This window comes from Oncorhynchus tshawytscha, linkage group LG34 (genome assembly GCF_018296145.1).
Source record: "Oncorhynchus tshawytscha isolate Ot180627B linkage group LG34, Otsh_v2.0, whole genome shotgun sequence".
Lineage (NCBI taxonomy): Eukaryota > Metazoa > Chordata > Actinopteri > Salmoniformes > Salmonidae > Oncorhynchus > Oncorhynchus tshawytscha.
The window spans coordinates 15547315-15573574 of NC_056462.1; the positions used below are offsets into that span (position 1 = coordinate 15547315).

Sequence of the window (26260 nt, forward strand, 5' to 3'; positions counted from 1 at the left end):
GTGTGTGTGTGTGTGTGTGTGTGAGAGTCTATTAGTGTACACACACACACACACACACACACACACACACACACACACACACACACACACACAGTGTACAAACAAATATATGGTCGTCTTGGCCTGTTAACCATTGTACTGCATAACACATTTAATTTAAGTGACAATAGAATTGACTGGAGTAGAGCTGAATAAATATGCACTGTGAGTCTTCGTGTAGTGATGCAATGCTTCTCCAGAGGTTGTGAAGTGGCTTCTGTTCTAATGTAAATGTTCTGGAACAATGGAGTCAATCTGCTGGACAGCTGCAGAGGAAAGGGTGACATGTTTGTATAATTGCAGTGGTTGTGTGTGTGAGTGTGTGCGCATGCAAGCGTGTGCGTATCACTCTCTCTGTGTGTGTGTGTGTGTGTGTGTGTGTGTGTGTGTGTGTGTGTGTGTGTGTCGGCCTACTACATCGGCAAGACGCCCCCATCTTCTTCCTTTGATCCATCAAATTGTAAATACCAGTTTTGTTTACCCTGTCTTTGAATTACATGTGTATTTTATTCAATTGCCATTCACCATTTTGACTGAAAGGGCTTTTGTTGCTCAGGGAAAACATGATTATCTGGAAGCTCTTAGCTTGAGGTTCATGTGTTTTTATTGATAGAGGCTGGCAGTTCTTTTATTCATGCCTTCCATTTCTCTCTCGCTTGATTGATACATGAAATGATATTGCCAGAAATACCAGGAATACATCCATTGAAAACTGCAAAGAAAAGGAGTTTCTTGGTAATCCGTGAAAGCTGAGGGCTCTTGGCCTACCTGGGGTTCAAGCTACAGTATATTCTTGGAGCATAAAATGATAATAACAAAAACAGCCACCCTGTCACTTGTTTTAGTACACAGCTGAGACATCCCAGACATAGACATCCCTCTAGATCCAAGGACTGGCAGTGTGAGAGAGATTCACAGACCCCAGACTGTACCTTTAAGGGCAAGCCATTGAGCTGAAGGGCAGTTTGGCTGAATAAAGCTTTGCCAGTAAGCTTTGAGTACATTTCATAACGGGATGAGATGATTCTAGGTTCGGTCTCGGCTAATAAAAAATCAACGGCTTGGCAATGATGTCGATGGTTCAGCAGGTCTCATATCACGACAAGCTAATCACCCGTGACAAATAAAACAATGATTCCAGCCAAAATGATTTATTTCTGGCTCTAATTATCAATTACCATCAGAGTGGGTGATTTAGAGAAAACGGTATGAATAAATCGTTCTTTGTGCGTTCTACTCCACCCGGCTGGAATGTCTTCTCACTTTAACCATACGAAGAGAAGGTTTCTGACAAGCTGACATGCTCAAATCAAATCAAATGTATTTGTCACATACACATGGTTAGCAGATGTTAATGCGAGTGTAGCGAAATGCTTGTGCTTCTAGTTCCGACAATGCAGTAATAACCAACGAGTAATATAACTAACAATTCCAAAACTACTACCTTATATACACAAGTGTAAAGGGATAAAGAATATGTACATAAAGATATATGAATGAGTGATGGTACAGAGCGGCGTAGACAAGATGCAGTAGATGGTATCGAGTACAGTATATACATATGAGATGAGTATGTAAACAAAGTGGCATAGTTTAAAGTGGCTAGTGATACAAGTATTACATAAAGATGCAGTAGATGATATACAGTATATACGTATACATATGAGATTAATAATGTAGGGTATGTAAACATTATATTAAGTAGCATTGTTTAAAGTGGCTAGTGATATATTTTACATAAATTCCCATCAATTCCCATTATTAAAGTGGCTGGAGTTGAGTCAGTGTGTTGGCAGCAGCCACTCAATGTTAGTGGTGGCTGTTTAACAGTCTGATGGCCTTGAGATAGAAGTTGTTTTTCAGTCTCTCGGTCCCAGCTTTGATGCACCTGTACTGACCTCGCCTTCTGGATGATAGCGGGGTGAACAGGCAGTGGCTCGGGTGGTTGTTGTCCTTGATGATCTTTATGGCCTTCCTGTGACATCGGGTGGTGTAGGTGTCCTGGAGGGCAGGTAGTTTGCCCCCGGTGATGCGTTGTGCAGACCTCACTACCCTCTGGAGAGCCTTACGGTTGTGGGTGGAGCAGTTGCCGTACCAGGCGGTGATACAGCCCGACAGGATGCTCTCGATTGTGCATCTGTAGAAGTTTGTGAGTGCTTTTGGTGACAAGCCGAATTTCTTCAGCCTCCTGAGGTCTTCACGATGCTGTCTGAGTGGGTGGACCAATTCAGTTTGTCTGTGATGTGTACGCTGAGGAACTTAAAACTTACTACCCTCTCCACTACTGTCCCATCGATGTGGATAGGGGGGTGTTCCCTCTGCTGTTTCCTGAAGTCCACAATCATCTCCTTAGTTTTGTTGACGTTGAGTGTGAGGTTATTTTCCTGACACCACACTCCGAGGGCCCTCACCTCCTCCCTGTAGGCCGTCTCATCGTTGTTGGTAATCAAGCCTACCACTGTTGTGTCGTCCGCAAACTTGATGATTGAGTTGGAGGCGTGCGTGGCCATGCAGTCGTGGGTGAACAGGGAGTACAGGAGAGGGCTCAGAACGCACCCTTGTGGGGCCCCAGTGTTGAGGATCAGCGGGGTGGAGATGTTGTTACCTACCCTCAACACCTGGGGGCGGCCCGTCAGGAAGTCCAGTACCCAGTTGCACAGGGCGGGGTCGAGACCCAGGGTCTCGAGCTTGATGATGAGTTTGGAGGGTACTATGGTGTTAAATGCTGAGCTGTAGTCGATGAACAGCATTCTCACATAGGTATTCCTCTTGTCCAGATGGGTTAGGGCAGTGTGCAGTGTGGTTTGAGATTGCATCGTCTGTGGACCTATTTGGGCGGTAAGCAAATTGGAGTGGGTCTAGGGTGTCAGGTAGGGTGGAGGTGATATGGTCCTTGACTAGTCTCTCAAAGCACTTCATGATGACGGAAGTGAGTGCTACGGGGCGGTAGTCGTTTAGCTCAGTTACCTTAGCTTTCTTGGGAACAGGAACAATGGTGGCCCTCTTGAAACATGTGGGAACAGCAGACTGGGATAAGGATTGATTGAATATGTCCGTAAACACACCAACCAGCTGGTCTGCGCATGCTCTGAGGGCGCGGCTGGGGATGCCGTCTGGGCCTACAGTCTTGCGAGGGTTAACACGTTTAAACGTTTTACTCACCTCGGCTGTAGTAAAGGAGAGTCCGCATGTTTTGGTTGCGGGCCATGTCAGTGGCACTGTATTGTCCTCAAAGCGGGCAAAAAAGTTATTTAGTCTGCCTGGGAGCAACACATCCTGGTCCGTGACTGGGCTGGTTTTCTTTTTGTAATCCGTGATTGACTGTAGACCCTGCCACATACCTCTTGTGTCTGAGCCGTTGAATTGCGATTCTACTTTGTCTCTATACTGACGCTTAGCTTGTTTGATTGCCTTGCGGAGGGAATAGCTACACTGTTTGTATTCGGTCATGTTTCCGGTCACCTTGCCCTGATTAAAAACAGTGGTTCGTGCTTTCAGTTTCACGCGAATGCTGCCATCAATCCACGGTTTCTGGTTGGGAATGTTTTAATCATTGCTATGGGAATGACATCTTCAACGCACGTTGTAATGAACTCGCTCACCGAATCAGCGTATTCGTCAATGTTGTTGTTTGACGCAATACGAAACATATCCCAGTCCACGTGATGGAAGCAGTCTTGGAGCGTGGAATCAGATTGGTCGGACCAGCGTTGAACAGACCTCGCGGGAGCTTCTTGTTTTAGCTTCTGTCTGTAGGCAGGGAGCAACAAAATTGAGTCGTGGTCAGCTTTTCCGAAAGGAGGGCGGGACAACGATAGACAGCTGTCACTGATTGGGAATCATACTTAGGTAGCCCTTTTTCATTCCTTCAGTGTGGGTAGTTGACTTGTGTTAGCGGCACTTAGCCCTCGTAAGCTTCACGGTAGTTTATCTTGTTTCTTGTTTTGTTGGCGTCATTCCAGAATAAAAGGAAAATGTAGGTTCACCACACTGCACTTTGGTCCACTTCTTTTGATGGCCGTGACAGAACTACCCACCACTAAAGGACCAAGCAGTGTGGCTAGGAGCGGCCCCCCCAAAAAAATTTTGGGAGGGGGCACACGAGACGGTCGGCGGTGCCGAGGTGTGAACCAGAGACATCCTGGGAGGAGGTAGAGAGGTGGTCGGTCGACCCAGGGAGAGTGCCAGAAGCCTCCAGTGATGCAAGAAGCCTCCAGTGATGATCCATGTCAAGAAGCCTCCAGTGTTGATCCATGGCACGAAGCCTCCAGTGATGATCCATGTCAAGAAGCCTCCAGTGATGATCCATGTCAAGAAGCCTCCAGTGATGATCCATGGCACGAAGCCTCCAGCGAGGAGTCATGGCACGAAGCCTCCAGCGAGGAGTCATGGCACGAAGCCTCCAATGACAGCCTCCAGTCCGGAGACTCCAGCGACGGCCTCCAGTCCGGAGCCCCCAGTGACGGTCTCCAGTCTGGGGCCCGCAGAGAGGGTCCCCAGTCCGGGGTCAGCAGAGAGGGACCCAGTCCGGGGTCAGCAGAGAGGGTCCCCACAGCAGAGGCGCTACCAAAGTGGGGTGAGCCAGAGGTGGAGCGGGGTCTACGTCCTGCACCAGAGCCGCCACCGCGGATAGATGCCCACCCAGACCCTCCTCTATAGGTTCAGGTTTGTGGCTGGAGTCCGCACCTTTTGTCTCTATTTTGGTTTGGTCAGGGTGTGATTTGGGTGGGCATTCTATGTTCTATTTTCTATGTTTTGGTATTTCTTTGTTTTGGCCGGGTATGGTTCTCAATCAGTGACAGCTGTCTATCGTTGTCTCTGATTGGGAATCATACTTAGCTAGCCCTTTTTCCCATCTTTTAGTGTGGGTAGTTAACTTTGTTTGTGGCACCAAAGCCCTGTAAGCTTCACGGTTGTTCATTTTGTTTCTTGTTTTGTTGGCGTCATTCCGAAATAAAGAGGAAAATCTACGCTCACCACGCTGCGCTTTGGTCCACTTCTTTTTACGGCCGTGACATTTTCAAAGCAACGACCAAGGTGGGAGGATATCCTTTCAATATCCAACCACAGATATTAACAAAAAGGCTACTAAGTATTCTGTTTGTTATCTTAGCACAATTAAATAAGAACTTTGCATACTTTGAATGCAAAAGGGAAGAGTCTTGAGAGATTTACAATAACCTAATATTTAACCTCATAACGATTTTGAACAAATATAGCTGCTACTCGGGAGCGAGGTCACCAAGGGGAGAATTTAGAATGCTAAAAAGTAGTCCCTCTCAGTTACCCAAAACGCTTCATCACGCCTCGGATTCATCAGCCGCAGAACCATTAGCATTATTTCCACTTGTTGCCTAGTAACTGTGGAGGAATGATTCGGTGTCAAACGGTGTGCCCGGCTATGCACTCCAAATTAATCACGCATTAGGCTTTTTATTCACTCATTTGACCACACATTCAGCTTGAAGTGATGCATGTATATCAACATCATACCTACAGAAGGTCTGAACAGTACTGTCAACACATTGAGGTGGACTGAGTTCACATTATGTATTACCGTTATAATTGTTTGTCACTATTCCATGGACCTACATAGACATTCATAGTATGAATCTGCATACAGACACCGTGGCCTTTAGTTGTACTGTAGCCTGATTAGTTGTAGTCACCATGCCTAATCTCCCTGTGGACTTTGTTTGACCGCCACAGTGGCTACAGTCTCTCAGGCAGTCATGGTGTGTGGAAGGACAATTTTCTCTTTAGAGGTCTAAACAGTGGGATGATTCTGCATAAAACACCCTCCTGGTCAGTGTCTGATTGGTTGAAGCCAGTAGCCTCCGAACATCAGAATTCCCAATGGCCCTGTGCCACAACAGGAAGCCTCTCTCTCAGTGGCCTCCAGGGGGAAGTCTCCGTGGAGAGGGCTGGCGCTGCGTCAGGATGCCCAACTTGGCAGCTCCTCCTCTGGGTACCGTGTTCTGGGGTTTAGGCAGGGTCCACGGGCAGTCCACCCAGCTGAGATGAGCGTCACACCCCAGGGGAGTGGAGGAGATGTGGGGTAGAGGAGGAGAGGAAGGGGGGGGGGGTTGAAGGGGCGTTTCAAAACCTTCCCAACACACTCTGTCAACTACCAATTAAAGCTTGATTAATCGGCTTCCCTCATTAGTTGTCGCTCGGCACACAAATTAGGTGCGGCTGTCGTTTGATAATGCCAATGTCGAAAAACAATGTTTCAAACGCCGATGTTTTCCTTCATTTCCCATTCAGGTAACCTGTGTGTTACCTCTGAGCTATACACAGAGGGGAAATAACCACTTCACACACACACAGAGGGGGCATTTCAAAACCCCTTACTGTACTTTTTAAGTTTTTCTTTTTAACTTTGCAAATAGTTTTTGTCAATGTGGATCAAGCTTTACTCTGATCACTAGTGTTGATGATCATGGCCATATTATAATGAGTGCAAGCGAGGGGCAGGAGGCCATTTTAACTACAATACAGTAGATATCTTCATCTACTTCTGTCTAGTAATGTTCTAGACAGAAACACACTTCTAACAATTGGAAATTTTGGAAATGACCCTGGCTAGATCTTAGAAAACGGCTTCCTATTCCCTACATAGTGCTCTACTTTGTTTGCTATATAGGGAATAGGGTGCCATTTTGGATGTACCCTGGATGTTGGAATAATGGATGCACACATTCAACATTTCAAAAGAGTGGAGCCCCATAGTATATTTGGATGCAATTGGCGCAGGATGCAGTTGCTCCAGCCAAATGCTATGCCAATCCCACGGACGTTAATTTATTCTCCGCAATAAGTCTGGATCGGAGTACCTCCACGACGATTTCTAGAACGTAAACACATTCTAACCATTCTGACTGGACCAGAAACTGATGGGTTGGGCCAGAGCCAGAACACATGTGGGCTTTAATACTTTGATTGGTTAGAGATGATCCAATCACTGAAGACTTTGTTTTCTACAACACCCCTCATTTTGACATCCCCACAAATGACTTCAATGATGGCAGTCTCAGACTGAAGTATGTGGTGAACATAGAGCCGTTTGGGTCACCAGGCAACCGGTGTGTAACTCCCTGTACTGTAGCTCCTTTAACAAAGGCCCAATCATCATTTCAACTCAGCATGGATACAGGATAAAGGAAGGGAAGTGGCCAATTTGTTTCCCAGAAAAAATAACCACCAATATGAAGGCAAACCATCTTCAGCATGGATGCAAACAGTCAACATCTGTTACTGTATGTCAATCTGACATGGTACGAACACACTTCAAAGATTTACTGGAGCTTTTTTATTCTGTTAAGACACTCAATCAGCATCTATTTAAATACGTCCAAAGCCAGGTAAGAGATGTGTGCCACTTTATTTATCATTTGTATTGATCAGGGGTCTCCTTTTCTAGCATGAGAGCTACTTTAAAAAAATGAAACATGTTGCGAGCTGCTAATTGTTTTTCTAGCTTTCAGATAAGCACATTATTTTCTTCCCGGGTCCTTAGAGTACAAGATAAAGTAGTTTTCTGTCAATATATCTAGTAAAATAATGGTTAATTAACAACTCTAAGGGGGGGGCATATAAAACCTGTGATTATTTTCTCAAATGATGTTTTCTCAGTTTTATTTGGGGGGTCACTCTTGAAATTACAATTGTTCATGAATCCATGTCAATTGCTAAATATCAGCAGAAGACAGAACAAATGTAGGTTTGGAAGAAAGCTAATAAATAGATTTTTGAGTGTAATTCCCCTTTAATTGCGTATCTGGCCCTTTAATTGCGCATCTGGCCCTTTAATTGCGCATCTGGCCCTTTAATTGCGTATCTGGCCCTTTAATTGCGCATCTGTCCCTTTAATTGCACAGGAACATGTTGATCGAGCTTAATGTGCTGGTCTAGCGATGGTTCTGTACTGCTGCAGTTCATTTCATGGCAACGTTTCCAAATAATAAACAATAGATACAAATGATATACTCACGCATGGTATACTTTTGCCTGGTAAGCCGCCTTTGCCGTTAACATTTAATGGATAAGGGTTTTGGGGAAATTATTTCTGTCAACTCACAAGATGGTTATCACATCAAGTGGAGTAATAGACAAACGCGCGCGCCACACAGACAGACAGGGGCAATATTGCTGGAAATGAATTGGCAGAGGTTGTGTTAGGTTTTTTTTTTTAAGCCAATCGTGGCTAACCATGGGTGGAATAATGTCAAAGCTGCGTTGATTAGTTAGGAGCTGGAAGCTTGCGGTGTCGCATGCTTGTGAGATTTGTTTATGACCGTTTGCAATGGAACACATGAAAAATTACGTATACTTTCGGGAATTGTTTGCCGAGCTACTCATAGGTGGGCTATGAGCTGTCAACCTGTTGGAGACCCCTGGTATAGATTATCATTCGCTAGTCAGCTCCTCACTTTATGGTGTGTGTTCTTTATTTGGTATTTTGACTTCACAGAATCAACATCTGTCCATTAATTCGACATCTTTCACTAGTCTAACATCATATGGTTGTCATTTTCTCTGTTTAATTGACATGTCAGATGTATAGACTCTCTCCACAACATGAATTGCCATTCTAGTAATAACAGGCATTATATTTTCCACAGACCTGATGGTGAACACTGAACAGGTGTGAAAATGGCTGCGGCAGATGCAAATAATGCTGTGAAATTAATTGAAGAGCTGATATAATTATCGTGATTAATAATCCTCATCTGGAGAGTGGTGTATTTGTCTCCCATAGCAACCCCCACTGTCTCCCCTTCTCTCTCCATTTGCCCTTCTAATGGAATTTAGATTCCCTGTAAGGTCACAGGGGAGATGGCACTGTATTTAAACAAAGTCCCTGTGAATTTGTCTTAAAGTGTCGATGTATACACATTTTTCCTCTTGCCCTTTCTTTCTTTCCCTCTCTCTTTTCTGTTTCTTTGTTTCTTTCTCATATCCCTGTTTCAGTATCCATTTTTCTCTTTCTCTCTCTCTCATCCCCAGCCCTCTCTTGTTCTCTTTCTCTCTCCATCTCTCTCCCTTTTCATCTTTCTTTCTTCCCATCTCTCCCTCTCTATCTCAAATGTTACTGACCTCATAAAGTCAGCAGTTGAGTTTAATGGCTGTGGCTTTGGTCCTATCACTCTGTGAAGCGATGCGGGCAGAGATGTCCACTGTCACATGTCAATCCTCAGTAGAGTGTGATATTAGGTGAGATCCCAGGACCTGTCAGAGATCCTCTGAGCCTTTGAACTGGAGAGGATCAAACACTGTTGAGCAACTCCCCAGTTCTATACCAGTTCTATACCACACTTCAAATCAAACTGTATTAGTCACAATACAATAGGTGTAGACCTTACAGTGAAATGCTTTCTTACGAGCCCCAATTCAACAATGCAGTTTAAAAAAAATACAGATACGAATTAAAAGTAACAAGTAATTAAAGAGCAGCAGTAAAATAACAATGGCGAACTATATACAGGGGGGTACCGGTACAGAGTTAATGTGCGGGGCACTGGTTAGTTGAGGTAATATGTACATGTAGGTAGAGTTATTAATGTGACTATGCAGAGATGATAACAACAGAGAGTAGCAGCTGTGTAAAATAGGGGGATGCAAATAGTCTGGGTAGCCATTTGGCTAGGTGTTTAGGAGTCTTATGGCTTGGGGGTAGAAGCTGTTTAGAAGCCACTTGGACCTAGACTTGGTGTTCCAGTACCGCTTGCTGTGCGGTAGCAGAGAGAACAGTCTATGACTAGGGTGGCCGGAGTCTTTGACAATTGGATGTGTTGCTATGATTGTGGGAGAGATGGAGAAAGAGCGAGACATGAAGCAAGAGAAAAAGAGAGCGAGAGAAATGATGAAATGTAGGGTAAAGCTGAGGTACAGAGGGAGCGGATCTTCTATGGTCCCTGGGAATATAGAAGTGTGAGTGTGTGTGTGTGAGTTTCTGTGCGCATATCTGTTCTTCTGCTGCCTCCGTTCTATCGCTGCTTTCTTCAGCCCTGTGTGGCTCCAGCCCATTAATGCAACTCCAACATATCTAATATTAAGATCTGGGTTGTTGGTGAACGTCACGATGTAGAATCCATCCGATGGAATAGCACCAGAGAGATGGCACCGCATCGTAGTTGGCTGTGTTTTGTTCTGCCTGGCTCTGCAGCCTTTCCTCCATAACAACAGGTTAGACATGGTGGAGGCATCTCCCTATAGTTCTGATTTTAGATGGATACACATTCTGGAACAGTAGTTTTCATATTGTGTTCTAGAAACTAACCCTGATGGCAGATGCTTTGTGGCCTCCTGGAGCAACCAAGGTCGAAAGGCTAATCTATGATGGGTTTTTTTGTGGGCTGACACACACGTGTACTGACACGCACACATACACACACACACTCACACTTTACGCTGTCTCTAGCCCACGGTGATGAAGGAAATGTATTAGCCCAGGGGAATCCAGAACGTTGACTGTCTGCTCCAGTCTGGTGACAACATTTACTAAGAGGATGTGTTGTCCCTGTCACTCTATACCACATGTCACACTGTCTGTTACCTCAACGACAGTCATTATGTCACTACGGATCCACAAGGGCTGTTAGTCACACGACCCTGTCTCAAACTGTGGTTCAATCCATCTATTTAACTGACTCCTTTACCTCACTTCTGCCTTCGTAGTGCCCCATGACTACTGCGTTGTTGTGTCTGTCTACGTGCCACTGTCAGTGTTGTAGTAGAGGAGGATACTCATAATGGAATGTAAAAATCAACTGTTATCTGTACACTTGTCTGTCTGCCAAAGTTCAAAATCATCATTTAAAATAATAATGCCGTTGACAGTAAATTTGAAAGGTTGTTCATCATTCAAATAATGATCAGACTAAAAGCTAAGTTATTATTTCAGTTTACAACCATACAATTTACTCACCCCAAACCCCAGGGAGTCACAGAAAAACACCATATTTTCAGATAAAAGTCTTGGCTATTTTAGGATGATAAATTAGCGATGATTGTAGCCATTGCATCGGAGCAGAAAGTAATTTGCTTTAATGCTGAAGGACTTTAATCCAGATTGAGCCAGCCAATTAGCCTAACGGGCTGCATTACATCTGGCGTGGTCAGACCTCCTCTAGTATTTTCATGACTCACCCACTCCCTCTCTTTCTTGCCTTCTATCACTTCACTCAATCCTTCTCTCCTTCTATTCCTCTTCCCATTATCTCTCTCTAACTCTCCTTACCTTACCTCTCTCTCTCTCAACCTGTTCTCTCTCGCTCTCTCAACCTGTTCTCTCTCGCTCTCTCAACCTGTTCGCTCTCTTGCTCTCTCCTGTCTGTCTCTATTTTTCTTGCTTTCTCCCTCTTGCTCTCTGTCTCTCGCTCCATTTGGACACCATTTGTGTCAGAGAAGAGGCTCTTTGAGAGTATCATGTTACCTAGAGTGTTGTGAGTAAGTTCCATACAGCAGGCTGCTATTCTGCTATTCCATCCACTCTTTTGGTCTAATAAAAAGCATTCAGGAAATATTTGTGTCCATTTCACTGACTGGGCAAAGAGACACCAACAATTTAATTCCATTTCCTCTTTAGGTTATGTGATTTAGGCTTATTTCTGATGTCACACGGTTTGAATGGGGTCATCGATTGAATGATAAATCATTATTTTTTTTCTACCCCTTTTTTCTCCCCAATTTTGTGTTTTCCAATTGGTAGTTACAGTCTTGTCTCAACTCTGCAACTACTGAACGGACTCGGGAGAGGTGAAAGCCGAGAGCTGCGTCCTCCGAAACACAACCTAGCCAAGCCGCACTGCCTCTTGACACAATGCCCACCAATGTGTTGGGGGAAACACCATACACCTGGCAACCGTGTCAACATGCACTGCGCACGGCCCGCCACAGGAGTCGCTAGTGCGCGATGGGACAAGGACATCCGTGCCGGCAAAACTCTTCCCTAACCCGGACGACGCTGGGCCAATTGTGTACCGCCCCATGGATCTCCCCGTCACGGCCGGCTGGACTCGAACCCAGCTAGCATTGTGATGACGTGGGGTATCAGTCTACTCAGTGACACCCAGAGAACATTAGCGTCGGAGCTCTCATTGTCGGACTCTGAAACAACTGTGAATTGAGCCACATTCGTCAACCTATGTGTATTGAACACTATTCCCAAGGAAAAACAATACTGCATGGATTTTTAGGAGTCTGATAATGCTGAGGAGGACGTTGGGAAAAAATATATTTGGTATTGAGTAAACTGATACCACATTTCATTGATTCCCAATCCTTAGGTAAAGATGTACAGTGGAAAATGAATGTCAATACACACAATAGGCTGACTGGGGAGGTGATGTCACAGTCCTGCGATAAGTGCTACAACACTAATATTTGCGTAATCTCTTCACAGTTGTGTTCTGTGGGTGTCTCTGAGTAGACTGATACCATATTTCATTGCTTCACATCAAAACTTTGTTTAATGTGATCTAGTCTAAATATGGTATGATTCCACCAATTGAAACCTTCTGCATCACTTTCAAAGATGTACTTTTATTTTGAAGGCAAACTGCAAATTCCACTATTGTACCTAATCCTTATTGTGGCTAGTTTCATAACACATAACCTGGTCCAGTCGCGCTTCCCTAGACAGATAAAGCTAGCTGGCTGCTTATAACTTTAGCTTTGGGCAACAGGGTTAAGTAGCTGGCTAGTTATTTATTTTTCATGAGCTGATTTCAACAACAAGTGGCTACCTAGCTAATACTTACTCACAAGGATTCTAAAATCATTGCTAAGAATAATGAAAATGACTGCAGTTTCTACTGGTCATTGTTTTCAGGCTGGTTGTATTTGTGCTCGCTAGGTACCAAGCTGAAGCTAGCTATCTACCCCAGAAGTTGCGGTCAAACAAATAATGCTTCATTACCAACGCGGTATTGTAAACACATCGTTCGTGGCCGGTGTTTGCATGTTTGCAGACTTTTTTTGTACAGATTCGACAGTGCTACTGATAGTAGTGGTGTCGCTTAGCTTGCACGTGTAAATTCAGAACATACAACATTCTGTAATAGAACTGTTATTTGACGTGTCAAATTTAAAAGCTTATTTAACTTGTCAAATAGTGTTATTTGACGTAGCTTTTTTGACACGCAAAGACCCAAACGGCGTTCCATAGTATGTTGTGAAGCTAATAGCAGTGAAGCTACTACTGTGTAATTCCTGTAAGGCAACATCTGAAAAATAGCGCACTTGGTATTGTGTACCAGTGCTCGACTAGTCGCGAAAGCCAACATCCCCCACGACAGAGAACGGTTGATTGTTAAGGGCAATGAATGCCATTATCTTGGCGTTAATGGATTTCGCCTTTGAGTTGTCTCGCTGAAATGTTCTTACTCTTTCAAATGACTGCTCGACTTGTTGACTTCACGATCCACACAGCAGACATTGTGGGCTAGGTTAGGAATGCTGTGTTTTCTGTGGCGTCAGTACGTCATGTACCTACGTTATATAGGTATGCACAATGCACATCAGCTTTGACATCGGTTTTGCACATCGCCGTTAATCTAGACATCGGGGCCGATACCGATGTTGGCATTTTTAGCTAATATCGGCCGATACCGATATATCGTGCATCCCTAAATGAGACCCTGTTGATATTTCACTTTGAATTTGACCGTGTGTTAATTAAACGATGTGTTGCACTTCCAACAATGTGAATGCTTCAACCAGAACCGCAATACATTGCTCTGACATCGCATTTGTAAACAAGTCAAGGTGACTACTCTCACCTTGACAAGTCAATCAGCATTCTAATGCTGTAGGTAGGAAAATGGCTGGTACTGGCTGCAATTTACATAAGGACAACCAAAAAAATGTTTTTGTGTGAGTCGTAAGTGCTTGCATGTATGCATATGTGTGTGTCCGTGCATGTTTCTGCCTGCATTCAACTGTACATCTACTTCTTGCAGTATGGTATAACCCAACTAAGGAAGGGATTCCATTCTACAGAGTGAACCCGTTGTCTTGGCGTGTGTCCCAGTGCATAGCCCCGTGTCTCTCACACTCTCATCCTCCAAAGATCAGAGAATGCTAGATGGACCAGTTCACTGAGACTCCAGTATGTCAAGGAAGCAAAGGTCTTTACAGCAAAGCCAGTGTTTTATGCCTTAGCACCATTCATCTTTTAACTCCTGGGCTAACTCTGTAGCTTCCTCTTGACTCTTCTTCAATTCTCCCTTGTTGTAGCCTTTTTATTTTCTGTGCCCGTACAGTCGCTTATTCTGTAAAATCGACCCTCCGAGGGGGAATTACACATAAAAAGAACAACCTTCTGTCATATTTTGCTGCTTTTATGGATTTTTGTTCTATTGAGTAATGTTACTCGGGGTTACGATTTCACTAAATAATGTGCTATAGTGACAACGCATTTTCAGAGCGGATCAATTCTCGTTTGTCTGCCAGAATGTTGCTAGTTGGATAAAGTGCACCATTTGGACATGGTCCAATGTCCTGATTCAGATGTCTCACCCTGTAGTCTTAGAGCACTGTAGTCAGATATTACACCCTGTCTATTGTCCTAGAGCACTGTAGTCAGATATTACACTCTGTCTAGTAGTCCTAGAGCACTGTAGTCAGATATTACACCCTGTCTATTGTCCTAGAGCACTGTAGTCAGATATTACACTCTGTCTAGTAGTCCTAGAGCACTGTAGTCAGATATTACACCCTGTCTAGTAGTCCTAGAGCACTGTAGTCAGATATTACACCCTGTCTACTAGTCCTAGAGCACTGTAGTCAGATATTACATCCTGTCTAGTAGTCCTAGAGCACTGTAGTCAGATATTACATCCTGTCTAGTAGTCCTAGAGCACTGTAGTCAGATATTACACCCTGTCTATAGTCCTAGAGCACTGTAGTCAGATATTACACCCTGTCTAGTAGTCCTAGAGCACTGTAGTCAGATATTACATCCTGTCTAGTAGTCCTAGAGCACTGTAGTCAGATATTACATCCTGTCTAGTAGTCCTAGAGCACTGTAGTCAGATATTACACCCTGTCTATTGTCCTAGAGCACTGTAGTCAGATATTACACTCTGTCTAGTAGTCCTAGAGCACTGTAGTCAGATATTACATCCTGTCTAGTAGTCCTAGAGCACTGTAGTCAGATATTACATCCTGTCTAGTAGTCCTAGAGCACTGTAGTCAGTTATTACACCCTGTCTATTGTCCTAGAGCACTGTAGTCAGATATTCTACCCTGTCTAGTAGTCCTAGAGCGTTGTAGTCAGATATTCCACCCTGTCTAGTAGTCATCGAGCACTGTAGTCAGATTTTCAACCATTCAGTGACAGCATATGGTTCTTTGTGGTTGCTTCAATATCTACATGTATTGTCCAATATCACTTTACAGTAAATACTGGTGACCACAGCCTCATACTGAGCCAGAGAGGGAGTGACCATTCCTGGACAGGAAGTGTTGGTTTCCTATGATGGCCTAGCCTCCCCTCGTCCCCTCGCCTCGTCCCAGTCTTCCTGCCAAACAGGAAGCCTGGAGGAACTAGGTACTAACCAGGGGTTTCACTGACTAACATTAAAACGGACAGTCCTCAGCACACTCACTCAGCTGAGGGAAGAAGGAAGAGCGAAGACTGACTGGCAGACATGTTAGTTTGACGACTGGGTCTCAGGAGACAAGCTGCTTTCCAGAACTAAGGACATATGACTTCCCATTTCCTGTACAGTGAGGATACTTCCCTGAGAAATAGTTGTAAAACATTTTTTTATCCTTCCACCACGCTCACCTCATGCCCCGGGAATGGTGGGGTCGTGGTGATTTCCCTCCTCCTTCCTCTCCTTCCCCTTTCCCTTTTTGACCTTTCTATTCAACCTTGTGTTGTTTGATGTTGGGGTTTTACTCAGGGAATGTACTATACTGACTGTCCTCTCTCTCTGCCCTCCCCCTTTCATCAACTCTCTCTCTCTGCTCCATCTTTCTCTCTCCTCCCCCACTCTTTCTCTCTGTCTCTCTGTGTGTGTGTGTGTGTGTGTGTCCTCCCCTTCTCCAGAGTGCAGGGATCTGATTGGCTCTGGCAGAGACAGGACGCCCAATGCTCTAGTCCAGGTTGCTGTCATCGACCCCCGGGAACAATACCTGGTCTCCCAAGCCTGCACAGAGATAGTAGAGGTAAGGCACATGCATATGCACTGACACATATACACACACACACACGCATATGCACTGACACATATACACACACACCCTTTCACAAGCCACTTAATGCAGCTACCTCCCCTCCCTCCTCACTCTCTCTTTCTCTCACACACACTCCTTTGGTATCTCACTCCCTTTCTCTGCCGGTGATTGTTATTTTTACTGTTAAAGGGTCGCTCTGGTTCACTGGGTCTAAGTTGCTATTGCTGTTGTGGTTAACATGGAACCCAAACCGGGTGCGTGCGTGCGCCATCGTGCATAAATGTATTTTGTCCCCCCACACCAAATGTGATCAAGACACGGAGGTTAAAATATCAAAACAAACTCTGAACCAATTATATTAATTTGGGCACAGGTCGAAAAGCATTGAACATTTATGGCAATTTAGCTAGCTAGCTTGTTGTTGCTAGCTAATTTGTCCTGGGATATAAACATTGAGTTATTTTACCTGAAATGCACAAGGTCCTCTACTCCACCAATTAATCCACACATAAAACGGTCAACCAAATCGTTTCTAGTCATCTCCAATCCTTCCAGGTTTTTTCTTCTCTTGACTTTATATTGCGATTGGCAACTTTCATAAATGAGGTGCATTACCGCCACTGACCTCGTTCGTCACCCACGTGGGTATAACCAATGAGGAGATGGGAGAGGCAGGACTTGCAGTGCAATCTCGTTGGCACGCGCAAGCAATGTGGGTGCAATAATTGAATAATATAGATTTTTAAATTTATTTTGCAACGCACGCGCACGCGACGCGAGCAGTGTAGTCAGCCTGTTAAGTCTTTCTCTCTCTCATTTGCTTGCTCTCTTTTGTTCCCTCCTTCTCCCTCTCTCTTTCTCATTCTCTCTATCTCTGTCTCAATTCAAGGGATTTATTGGCATGGGAATAATGTTCTCTCTCTCTCTCTCTCTCTCTCTCTCTCTGATTTGTGGTTAGAGCCCTCTTTCTGTCTCAATCTGACTATCAGTCAGTCAACTGCAGTAGCAGACTGTCTGCGTGTGCCCTCTGTGTGTGTGTGTGTGTGTGTGTGTGTGTTGAGTCTCTGCGCTCTATACAGTCTCACAGAAGTGTCTGTGCCCTCCGACCTTTGGCATGCCTCTTTTATTGCCCTCAGAGCTGGAGTGTCATTACCATGGCAACAAGAGCACAAATGTTTTCGGGGCGGTAACATCTGTCCCGGGCTGGAATACCCACCTAGAACACACCCACACACACACACACACACACACAGTGGTGTAAAGTACTTAAGTAAAAAATAATAAATCATGTAAATGGTGTTGGAGTGTGCCCCTGGCTATTTGTAAATTTAAAAGTCTAATTGTGCTGTCTGGTTTGCTTAATATAAGGAATTTGAGATTTAAAATGAATACTTGAGTATATTTGAGCAATTACACTTACTTTTGATACTTAAGTATATTTAAAACCAAATACTTTTAAAACTATTTTAATGGGTGACTTTCACTTTTACTTTAGTCATTTTCCACCATTACACACACACACACACACACACACACACACACCCCTCAACAAATCAGTCACTCGTCTTTCCCTTTCTTCCCCCCTCCTCTCCGTCACAGACTGAGGGCTCATGTGAGAGAACACAAAGACTGGGTTTAATCTCTCTCTTATCTAGCTGATTAAGGAACAGGAAGATTGACTGCTTTCAAGACAGTCCCTTCGTCTCTTACTGTAGAAACTCCATAGAAAATAAAAGGAGTCCTCGTCCTCCACTCACTCTGGGTCTGGGTCCAAGTGGAAAACACAGGATGTGGTACAGCAGTTAGCAGTACAGTACGGCTCAGCTGCAGGACTAGTGTGATTCCATAGCTGTAATGTGACTCTTGCTTTGGAGAGGGATCTGAGAACAACATGGACTGTTGCTTTCGGCTTCTCAAAAGGAGGGTACGTATGGATACTGTATGTGTGTAGCCGTGGAGATCGCTTCTGATCATACTGTAGACGTGTCTCTGGATTTATAGTCGCATGGTATTGTACATATTGAACCAGACGCAGTGTAACTTCTGTATCTGACTGGTCGATGTATTGGAATGACTAGTCTCTCTAATTCATTACGTATCACTGAACACTGATAGGGATTTTTTGGGGGGGATCAACTTGTATTTATTTTCAAAGGATAACAGACAAGAACAAATAGCATCAGGAATGGTTTTACAGTAAGAGACTGAACAACAACACTAAACAGGCAGTACTGTGTGTGTGTGTGTGTGTGTGTGTGTGTGTGTGTGTGTGTGTGTGTGTGTGTGTGTGTGTGTGTGTGTGTGTGTGTGTGTGGCCAGCCATAGGGAGTCCCTATACTACATTGTTTAATTGAGCTCTGTCTGTCTGTCCATCATTCCTCAGTGCTGCAGCTGTTCCTTCATTGACCTCTCCGGTTAAAAGGGGAAAGGCCCTGTGTGTGTGTGTGCGTGCGTGTGCGTGCTCACACTCATGTCTGTGTATGAAGTGTGAATATGTCGGAGACAGGCCGGCTGCCGTGTGTTGTTCCCAGAGGCGCTGGTGTCCAGCAGCTGGGTCTTACCAGACTGGCATCTCCCGCTATGCCTGGAGACAGACTGCCCGCCCCCTCTCACCCCCACACATGTGATCAGGGTGTTATTGAAGCCTTGCAGAGCAGGTGTATCCTTATCCTAAACAGTCCATCTTGGGGCAGTGTGAAGCCTATAGGACAGAGACCCATTTTTCATTTAAATTATTTTTGTTTGAAACGTTGGGCATAAAGTTAAATAAACAAATATAAGCAGTTCATATCAACAGGCTTCAAAGCAATCTGTCCTATCAATCTGTCCTATCAGACATGTTGGGCTCAAGTGTAAACACTATTGGAGATCCCCTCTCACCGTCTCTAAGCATCCAGAGTGGTGTGGGTTATATGCTGTACCTCTGAGAGAGGAGACCGACAGGACAGAGAGGGTGACATTTAGGCCCCACTGTAATCTGTTTGTCTATGGGAAAATCTTATTCTGAAAGCCATTACCGCCAAGGGCCCAGGAGTGGCCTTCTCAAAAGAGTGATTTGACGGCATGCTGTGGGGCCAAGTGCCCAGTAGGATAAAACAAGCCTTTCATGTCATGCTAGTGAAGCGAGGTTTGTTTGTGTGTGTGTGTGTGAATATGATGAGTGTCAAGGAAATGGGTGAGAGCCAACTGTCTTCGAGAGCCTCCTGCCATGGGAAGATACTCCCCCTCCACACACACACACCCTCCACACACACACACTCTAATAGTGTAATGCCTCGCCCATTCCTTGGAGGTCCGTAACCCAAAGGCACCGAGAGGGGCGTCGCTGTCTATATACGCAGCTGTCTCCCCTACTGCCGTAGACATACTGCCTAACTGGCTGGCCCATTGACTGACTGTCTAGCTACTTCTCTCTGAAGTACTACTGCTGCTCCTCCACTCTACCTGTTTGTACCGCTGTGTGAATTTGGCTGTAGATGGAGTTGCCAAACATGCTGGTAAGTATGAAAGAAGGCTATTCAGTTCAAAATGTCTTGTCGAGGGAATTTGAGGGGTGTGTGTGTGCATGCATGCATGCATGTGAGCACTCAGCGAGTCTTTGATTTCCCCTTGTTTTGCCGGCTGTACCAGATTGTGTGTGAATGTGCTGCTACACAATGCCCATATGCCCCTCGTAGCATGGTAGCATGGTAGCATAGTAGCATGGTATCTGGGTGGCAGTACTGAGCAACACTGTATACTGAGAGCAGGGCAGTAGAGCACTCTCCAATGGATTAGTGTTTTCTCTTTCCCACTGCTTGGTGTTAATACAGGGGGTGAAAACATCTAGTAGACTAGGGAGTAGAGGGGTTTGTGTAGAGGTTGGCTCGTGAGGAGAGAGGTGTGTGTGTGTGTGTCTGTGTTTGCAGAGGAGTGTAACGCGTGGATGTCCTGGGGTAGCCTCATGTCTTGGCTGCCGATCTGTAACCACAGGTCCTTCCACAGTCTACATCCCTCCAGTACTCCCCTACTGTATCAATGGGCTTACTGTGTTTGGCTAAGATGTGTTAGTTGTTAGTCACCTTGGATAAGGATGTCCTCCTAGTCAATAAAGGGACATGTAAACAGACTGGAGGCTTCTATCGATCCTTTGTTGAGGTGACTAATCTGAGCGATTTGGGTTTTCCTAGCCGACGACCGTTGCTACGGCGGAATGCAGTACTGGAGACAGTGGAGACGTTTTTCATGTCGACAGATTATCGTTAGGCTGTTTACGGGATGCACCAGGGCTGAGTGTGTGCTTTCTGAGTGTGTGTGTGACGATGCCTCCATGTGCGCGTTTATGTGTGTGTGTGTGTGCGCGTTTGTGGGTACTGACTGTGTGTCCAGCCTGTCCTGAGGGCCTGCGTTCCAGAGCCACTCATCAGGGCAGGGCAACAGGAAGAGAGAGCCCCTGATGTAAACACCAGTTTGCTTTGAACACGCAAAGCTTCACTACACCAGGGCATATACAGTCAGGGTACACATTATACCAGGTCACAGTAGGCTCCATAGGCCTCTCTCCTGGCCGGGCCTGGGGCCCTATAGGGGGGGCTATGGTGCTTGAGGTCTTGTGGGAACCTGGGTGTGTTTGTGTGTTTAGGCTAGCGGAGGTCATGCATCCATGTGTCTGTGTACAGTACCAGCCCTCTATGGCAACAAGCTCTCACAGTCTCACTGCAGAATCAGATGTCCAAGCCCTTAAAATGCCACATTTATTTGGCATTCACTCCATAATCATTAAGTTAAGGATTGGCTTTAAACAAAAAACAACTTCATGGTTCAGTTTAGGCATTCATTCTGAATAGTTAAGTTAAAACCTGTTTGGGATAGGGGGCAGCATTTTCACTTTCGGATGAAAAGCATGCCTAGAGTAAACTGCCTGCTACTCAGGCCCAGAAGCTAATATTATATGCATATTATTAGTAGATTTGAATAGAAAACACTCTGAAGTTTCCAGAACTGTTTGAATGATGTCTGAGTATAACAGAACTCATATGGCAGGCGAAAACCTGAGAAAAATCCAACCTGGAAGTGGGATATCTGAGGTTTGTAGTTTTTCAACTCATTGCCTATCGAATATACAGTGTCTATGGGGTCATATTGCACTTCCTAAGGCTTCCACTAGATGTCAACAGTCTTCAGAACCTTGTTTGAGGCTTCTACTGTGAAGGGGGAGAGAATGGGAGCTGTTTCAACCAGAGGTCTGGTAGAATGCCATGAGATGATTACGCGTGCGCCCTTGAGAGCGACCTGCGTTCCAGTGCATTTCTAAAGACAAAGGAATTCTCCGGTTGGAACATTATTGAAGATTAATGTTAAAACATCCTAAAGATTGATTCTATACATCGTTTGACATGTTTCTACGAACTGTAATATAACTTTTTGAACTTTTCGTCTGAACTTTGGCCTGGACTTGCCCGCGCCTTGTGAACTAAACGTGCTAACAAAAGGAGGTATTTGGACATAAATTATGGAATTTATCGAACAAAACAAACATTTATTGTGGAACTGGGATTCCTGCAAGTCCATTCTGATGAAGATCATCAAAGGTAAGTGAATATTTATAACGCTATTTCTGACTTTTACTGGCTCCACAACATGGCAGGTATCTGTATGGCTTGTTTTTGTGTCTGAGCTCTGTACTCAGATTATTGCATGGTTTGCTTTTTTCATAAAGCTTTTTTGAAATCTGACACAGCGGTTGCATTAAGGAGAAGTATATCTATAATTCTGTGCGTAACGCTTGTATCTTTTATCAAAGTTTATGATGAGTATTTCTGTAAATTGATGTGGCTCTCTGCAAATTCACCGGTTGTTTTTGAGGCACAACATTACTGAACATAACGTGCCAATGTAAACTGATATTTTTGGATATAAATATGAACTTTATCAAACAAAGCATACATGTATTGTGTAACATGATGTCCTATGAGTGCCATCTGGTGAAGATCATCAAAGGTTAGTGATTCATTTTATCTCTTTCTGCTTTTTGTGATTCCTCTCTTTGGCTGGAAAATGGCTCTGTGGTTTTGTGACTAGGCTCTGACCTAACATAATCATATGGTGTGCTTTCGCTGTAAAGCCTTTTTGAAATCGGACACAATAGGTAGATTAACAAGAAGTTAAGCTTTCATTTGGTGTATTGCAGTTGTGAATGTATGAAAGTTAAATATTTCAAAAAAATAGTTTTGAATTTCGCACTCTGCTAGTGAAACCCCTAGCCCTAACAAGTTTTAAAGGGATACTTCGGGATTTTGGCAATAAGGCCCGTTATCTACTTCCCCAGAGTCAGATGAACTTGTGGATACCATTTGTATGTCTTTGTGTCCAGTATGTAAATTACAGGATGTTTTGCGAACCAATGCTAACTAGCATTAGCGCAAAGACTGGAAATCTATGAGAAGTCTACCCATAGACTTCCATTTATTGCGCTAACACCCAGGAGCAGTAGGGAAGCAGACTGAGCACAACTGTTGGCTCACTCATCCCTCTTTCTCTCCACCTCTCCCCCCCACCCACACACTCTCCTTCTCAATTTCAATTAATGTGCTTTATTGGCATGGGAAACACATGTTTACATTGACATAGCGTATGAAATAGATCATAAACAAAAGTGAAATAAACAATAAAAAAATGAGCAGTAAACATTACACTTACAAGCCTTCCAAAAGAATGAAGACATTTCAAATGTAATATTATTTATCCCTCTCTCACTCTCTCTCTCATGTTCCTTCTCATCCTCTCTCAGGGTAGCAGAGACCCGTTGTTCCTGACAGGGGTGACCTTCCCTCCGGAGTACCCTGCCAGCCCAGAGACGCTAGTCAAGCTCACCGTCTACGATGTGAGAGACAAGGCCCGCGACAATGTAAGTAAACCGCTAAGTGTGTGAAGGGACTGAGGGGGAGGGTGTGTGCTGGGAAAGGAGTGTGTGGGGGGAGAATGGGCAATGCCTCAAATTGTTGTTTTCTTTGCTGTGCGTGCCGAAGGTCTTTCTTTTGTGTGTGGTTTTGTTTATCTGGCTGCGCTGCACACTTGCAGGGCGGTAGAGAACAGAAGTTGGGAGGCCTTAAGTATGGGTGATCTATCATGTTACGCATTTGAAGTGAAGTCACAGGCCTTCACATTGAGTTCTGTCTGTGGCATGAACTGGGTCGAAGGAGATTTGAAAGCAAGCGCGAGGCCTTTGGTGATCTTCCCATGAGAATACTTACCCAGAGATCAATGAGAATGGGGATAGCTCTAGACATGGAATTCTGAATGTTGGTCGGTCTGGGTCTTCTGGTTCGGAACCCTTTTTAAACCGTCTTGACATCATCTAATGGGTTCTCCAATATGAAACACTTTAGGCTTCCCTTGGATACTGGCTATGAAGGATTAATTAGCTATTAAGGCTATGGGTTACTTACTCCACACCGATGTCATAGCTGTTGTATGGATTCTATACACTAGCTACCACTACAGCACTGTGACTGCACTACCTGGAGCACTGGAACCAGAGGGAATAGAAAGATCTGGAACAGCGACATCATAGCTATTGTATGAGTTCTATTTCAGCAATAAGGCCCGAGGGGGTGTTGTATATGGCCAATATACCACAGCTACGGGCTGTTTTTAAGCACCTACGGAACGCAGAGTGACAAGATACAGCCCTTAGCATATTGGCAATGTACCACCAACCCCCGAGGTACCTTATTGCTATTGTGAACTGCGTAGCAATGTAACTACAACAGTACCAATACATGTTTTGTCATACCTGTGGTGTACGTTCTGATATACGTTCTGATATGCCACGGCATTCAGGGCTTGAACCACCCAGTTTATAAAGTGCGTTACAGATGCCACATGGTCACCTAGCTTATGTAAACGTGTATCTCACAGCTACATACACCTACAATACATATGGGATACATTCAGTCCCTCTATGCTTCTGATTTGTGGCTATATCATATCCATTGTAGGGATTCTATGTTGTCATACTGCCGATATTGCAACAAATGTATTTCACACCTACACATGAGAACATAAAAGTATATAAACTGTTAGTTGAAAAAGAGACAACACACTTCACTCAGGTTAGAAAAATAGGTTTGTTTCACTCTTCCTGAGCCTCAGGTACTGTAGAGTAGTTGAATCCAACTGTTCTGTAAAAAAAAATATAGCAAGTTAGCAACTTGCTAACAACCCCTCAAGCCTGGAATCTAAACGATGCAAGCTAGTTCCTTCTGAGGTCTTCATGTAATATTGATGGAAGACTACACCTATGTGAGCCCCAACACTGTTTAAACTCTACAATACCTTCACCGTGTAAGACTCGGTTAGTTAGACACTGGTCATGTCAAGCAGTCAGTCGCGTATCTCAAGTGGTAGAGTTCTGTTAAAAATGAATGTCGAATCGTTCGTGGCCACACAAGCTAACGTCTTGACATAAAGATATTTTATAGATGCCTGGTAAAGGCATTCATTGTCCAGGCAGCTTTGGAGTCTTTGTTGAGGGATGAAAATAAAAGTGAATTTCATTGTTTACTGCTCACATCTTGGTCTTTTTGGTACAGCTACTACTTGGATGTCCATTATAACCTCTCCTTTCAAACCTGATCGTAAAATCCGACCATCCATACAAGCATACCAGCATCATCCTTTATTCCATTTCTTAAAACATCCAAAATAATCAGAATACAGTAGAACAATGTTCCCTCTAATTCTTTGGGGCACTGAGCAAATTTCAGGTCTTGTGAGCAGAATTCTGTGCAACTTCTGGCCCAAGTTTACAGTAAACACTGAGGCTGTACCTTTTTAAAATTTTAGCCAGTAGCCAATAGGCTATTGTGGCTATTTGAGCATAATGTAGGCATATATAAGCGGCCTACTAACAAAACTAATCTTAACTTTTTCACATGGAAATAGCTTTTGATTTCTATGATATAGCCTACAGTAGCCTATAGGTTGTGTTCAATGCAGGCCTACACTGCATCAGACTTTTAAAAACATTTTTACACTATGCAGGGAATCAATTCATAATTTTTGTATGATACAAGAAACCACATTACAAAATATAATACCATACAGAGAATTATAGCATGTAAGCCTATTGGCTTATTTCCATATTCAATCCTGTGTCAAAATACAACACTACCCCATTAATTAAGGCATAAACAAGATTTTTACCTGACTCAGTTTTAAAAGACAACTTGAAATGTAGCTTACAGGATTTGTGTTCTTGTAGGAAGCAGTAACTCCCCATTGCTGACCAATACTTACCTATAACTTGGCTAATAACTCGCTATAACTGTGTGTCTGTCAAAAATATCAACAAATGTGCACATGTGCGGCTCAGCTCTCTGATCTGAAATGCGCATTTGCTGCAGGTGATTGAAAGACCGCTTGTGGGCTACCTGTCAAAAGAATACTCCATTACGCTCTGTGCTCTGCCTACAACGAAATCACAGACTCAATCTTACGAAGTTAGATTTGTTTTGGTTTGTTGCATTGAAAAGGGGCCGATATAATATTGATTCGATCACAGAGAAAAACATTGATCTATATAGCGCATTGAAACTAATGTGGAGAATTCAGTGAAGTTCAATCTCTTGCGTCTCTTCACGCCACGGACACGCGCAGTTTAGAGGGAATATTGCAGCAGAATAAAAGGCAGATCAAACAGAATATTCTGCCTTGCTGTGGAGACTGTCTCCTGACTAGGGCCTGACATCCTGTCAGGGTTCTCACTCACAACACTTCCATTCACTCAAAATAGTCAGAGAGACACCGTGCGCGTGCGTGCGCGTGTCAGTGGCGGTTGTTGTGGGGGCCATTTAAGTTTTTTTTCTTCTCATGAGCATGACCTTATTTCTATTACAGCATATTGCACACAGGTCCAGAGAAAAGGTGACAGACGGTGACACATTCAATACCGCCTTGCGCACTCTTGCCTTCATCTAGCTGATATAGGGTGTAATCATTAGTCCAACAGTTGCAAATGAGTTTCTATTATGTTTATCCCTGCTTTGTTGCG

The 26260-nt window shown here is 44.1% G+C and overlaps 1 protein-coding gene across 8 annotated transcripts in view; it reads left to right on the top strand.

Moving 5' to 3' along the window:
* LOC112237419 (type II inositol 3,4-bisphosphate 4-phosphatase) overlaps nucleotides 1-26260 on the top strand; it is a 226279-nt gene that overhangs the window by 13083 nt on the left and 186936 nt on the right. For 6 of the 8 annotated variants that reach the window (XR_006080748.1, XM_042311806.1, XM_042311796.1 and 3 more), the window contains exons 3-4: nucleotides 16100-16218; nucleotides 22997-23113. Coding sequence is in view for 7 of the 8 variants with exons in the window: in XM_042311806.1 (XP_042167740.1) it covers nucleotides 16100-16218; nucleotides 22997-23113 (236 nt within the window). In the remaining variant the exon portion in view is untranslated. Of the gene's footprint in view, nucleotides 1-16099; nucleotides 16219-17864; nucleotides 18152-19568; nucleotides 19725-22996; nucleotides 23114-26260 lie in introns of those variants that run through there. The other 2 variants (XM_042311800.1, XM_042311802.1) reach the window with 2 other exon arrangements.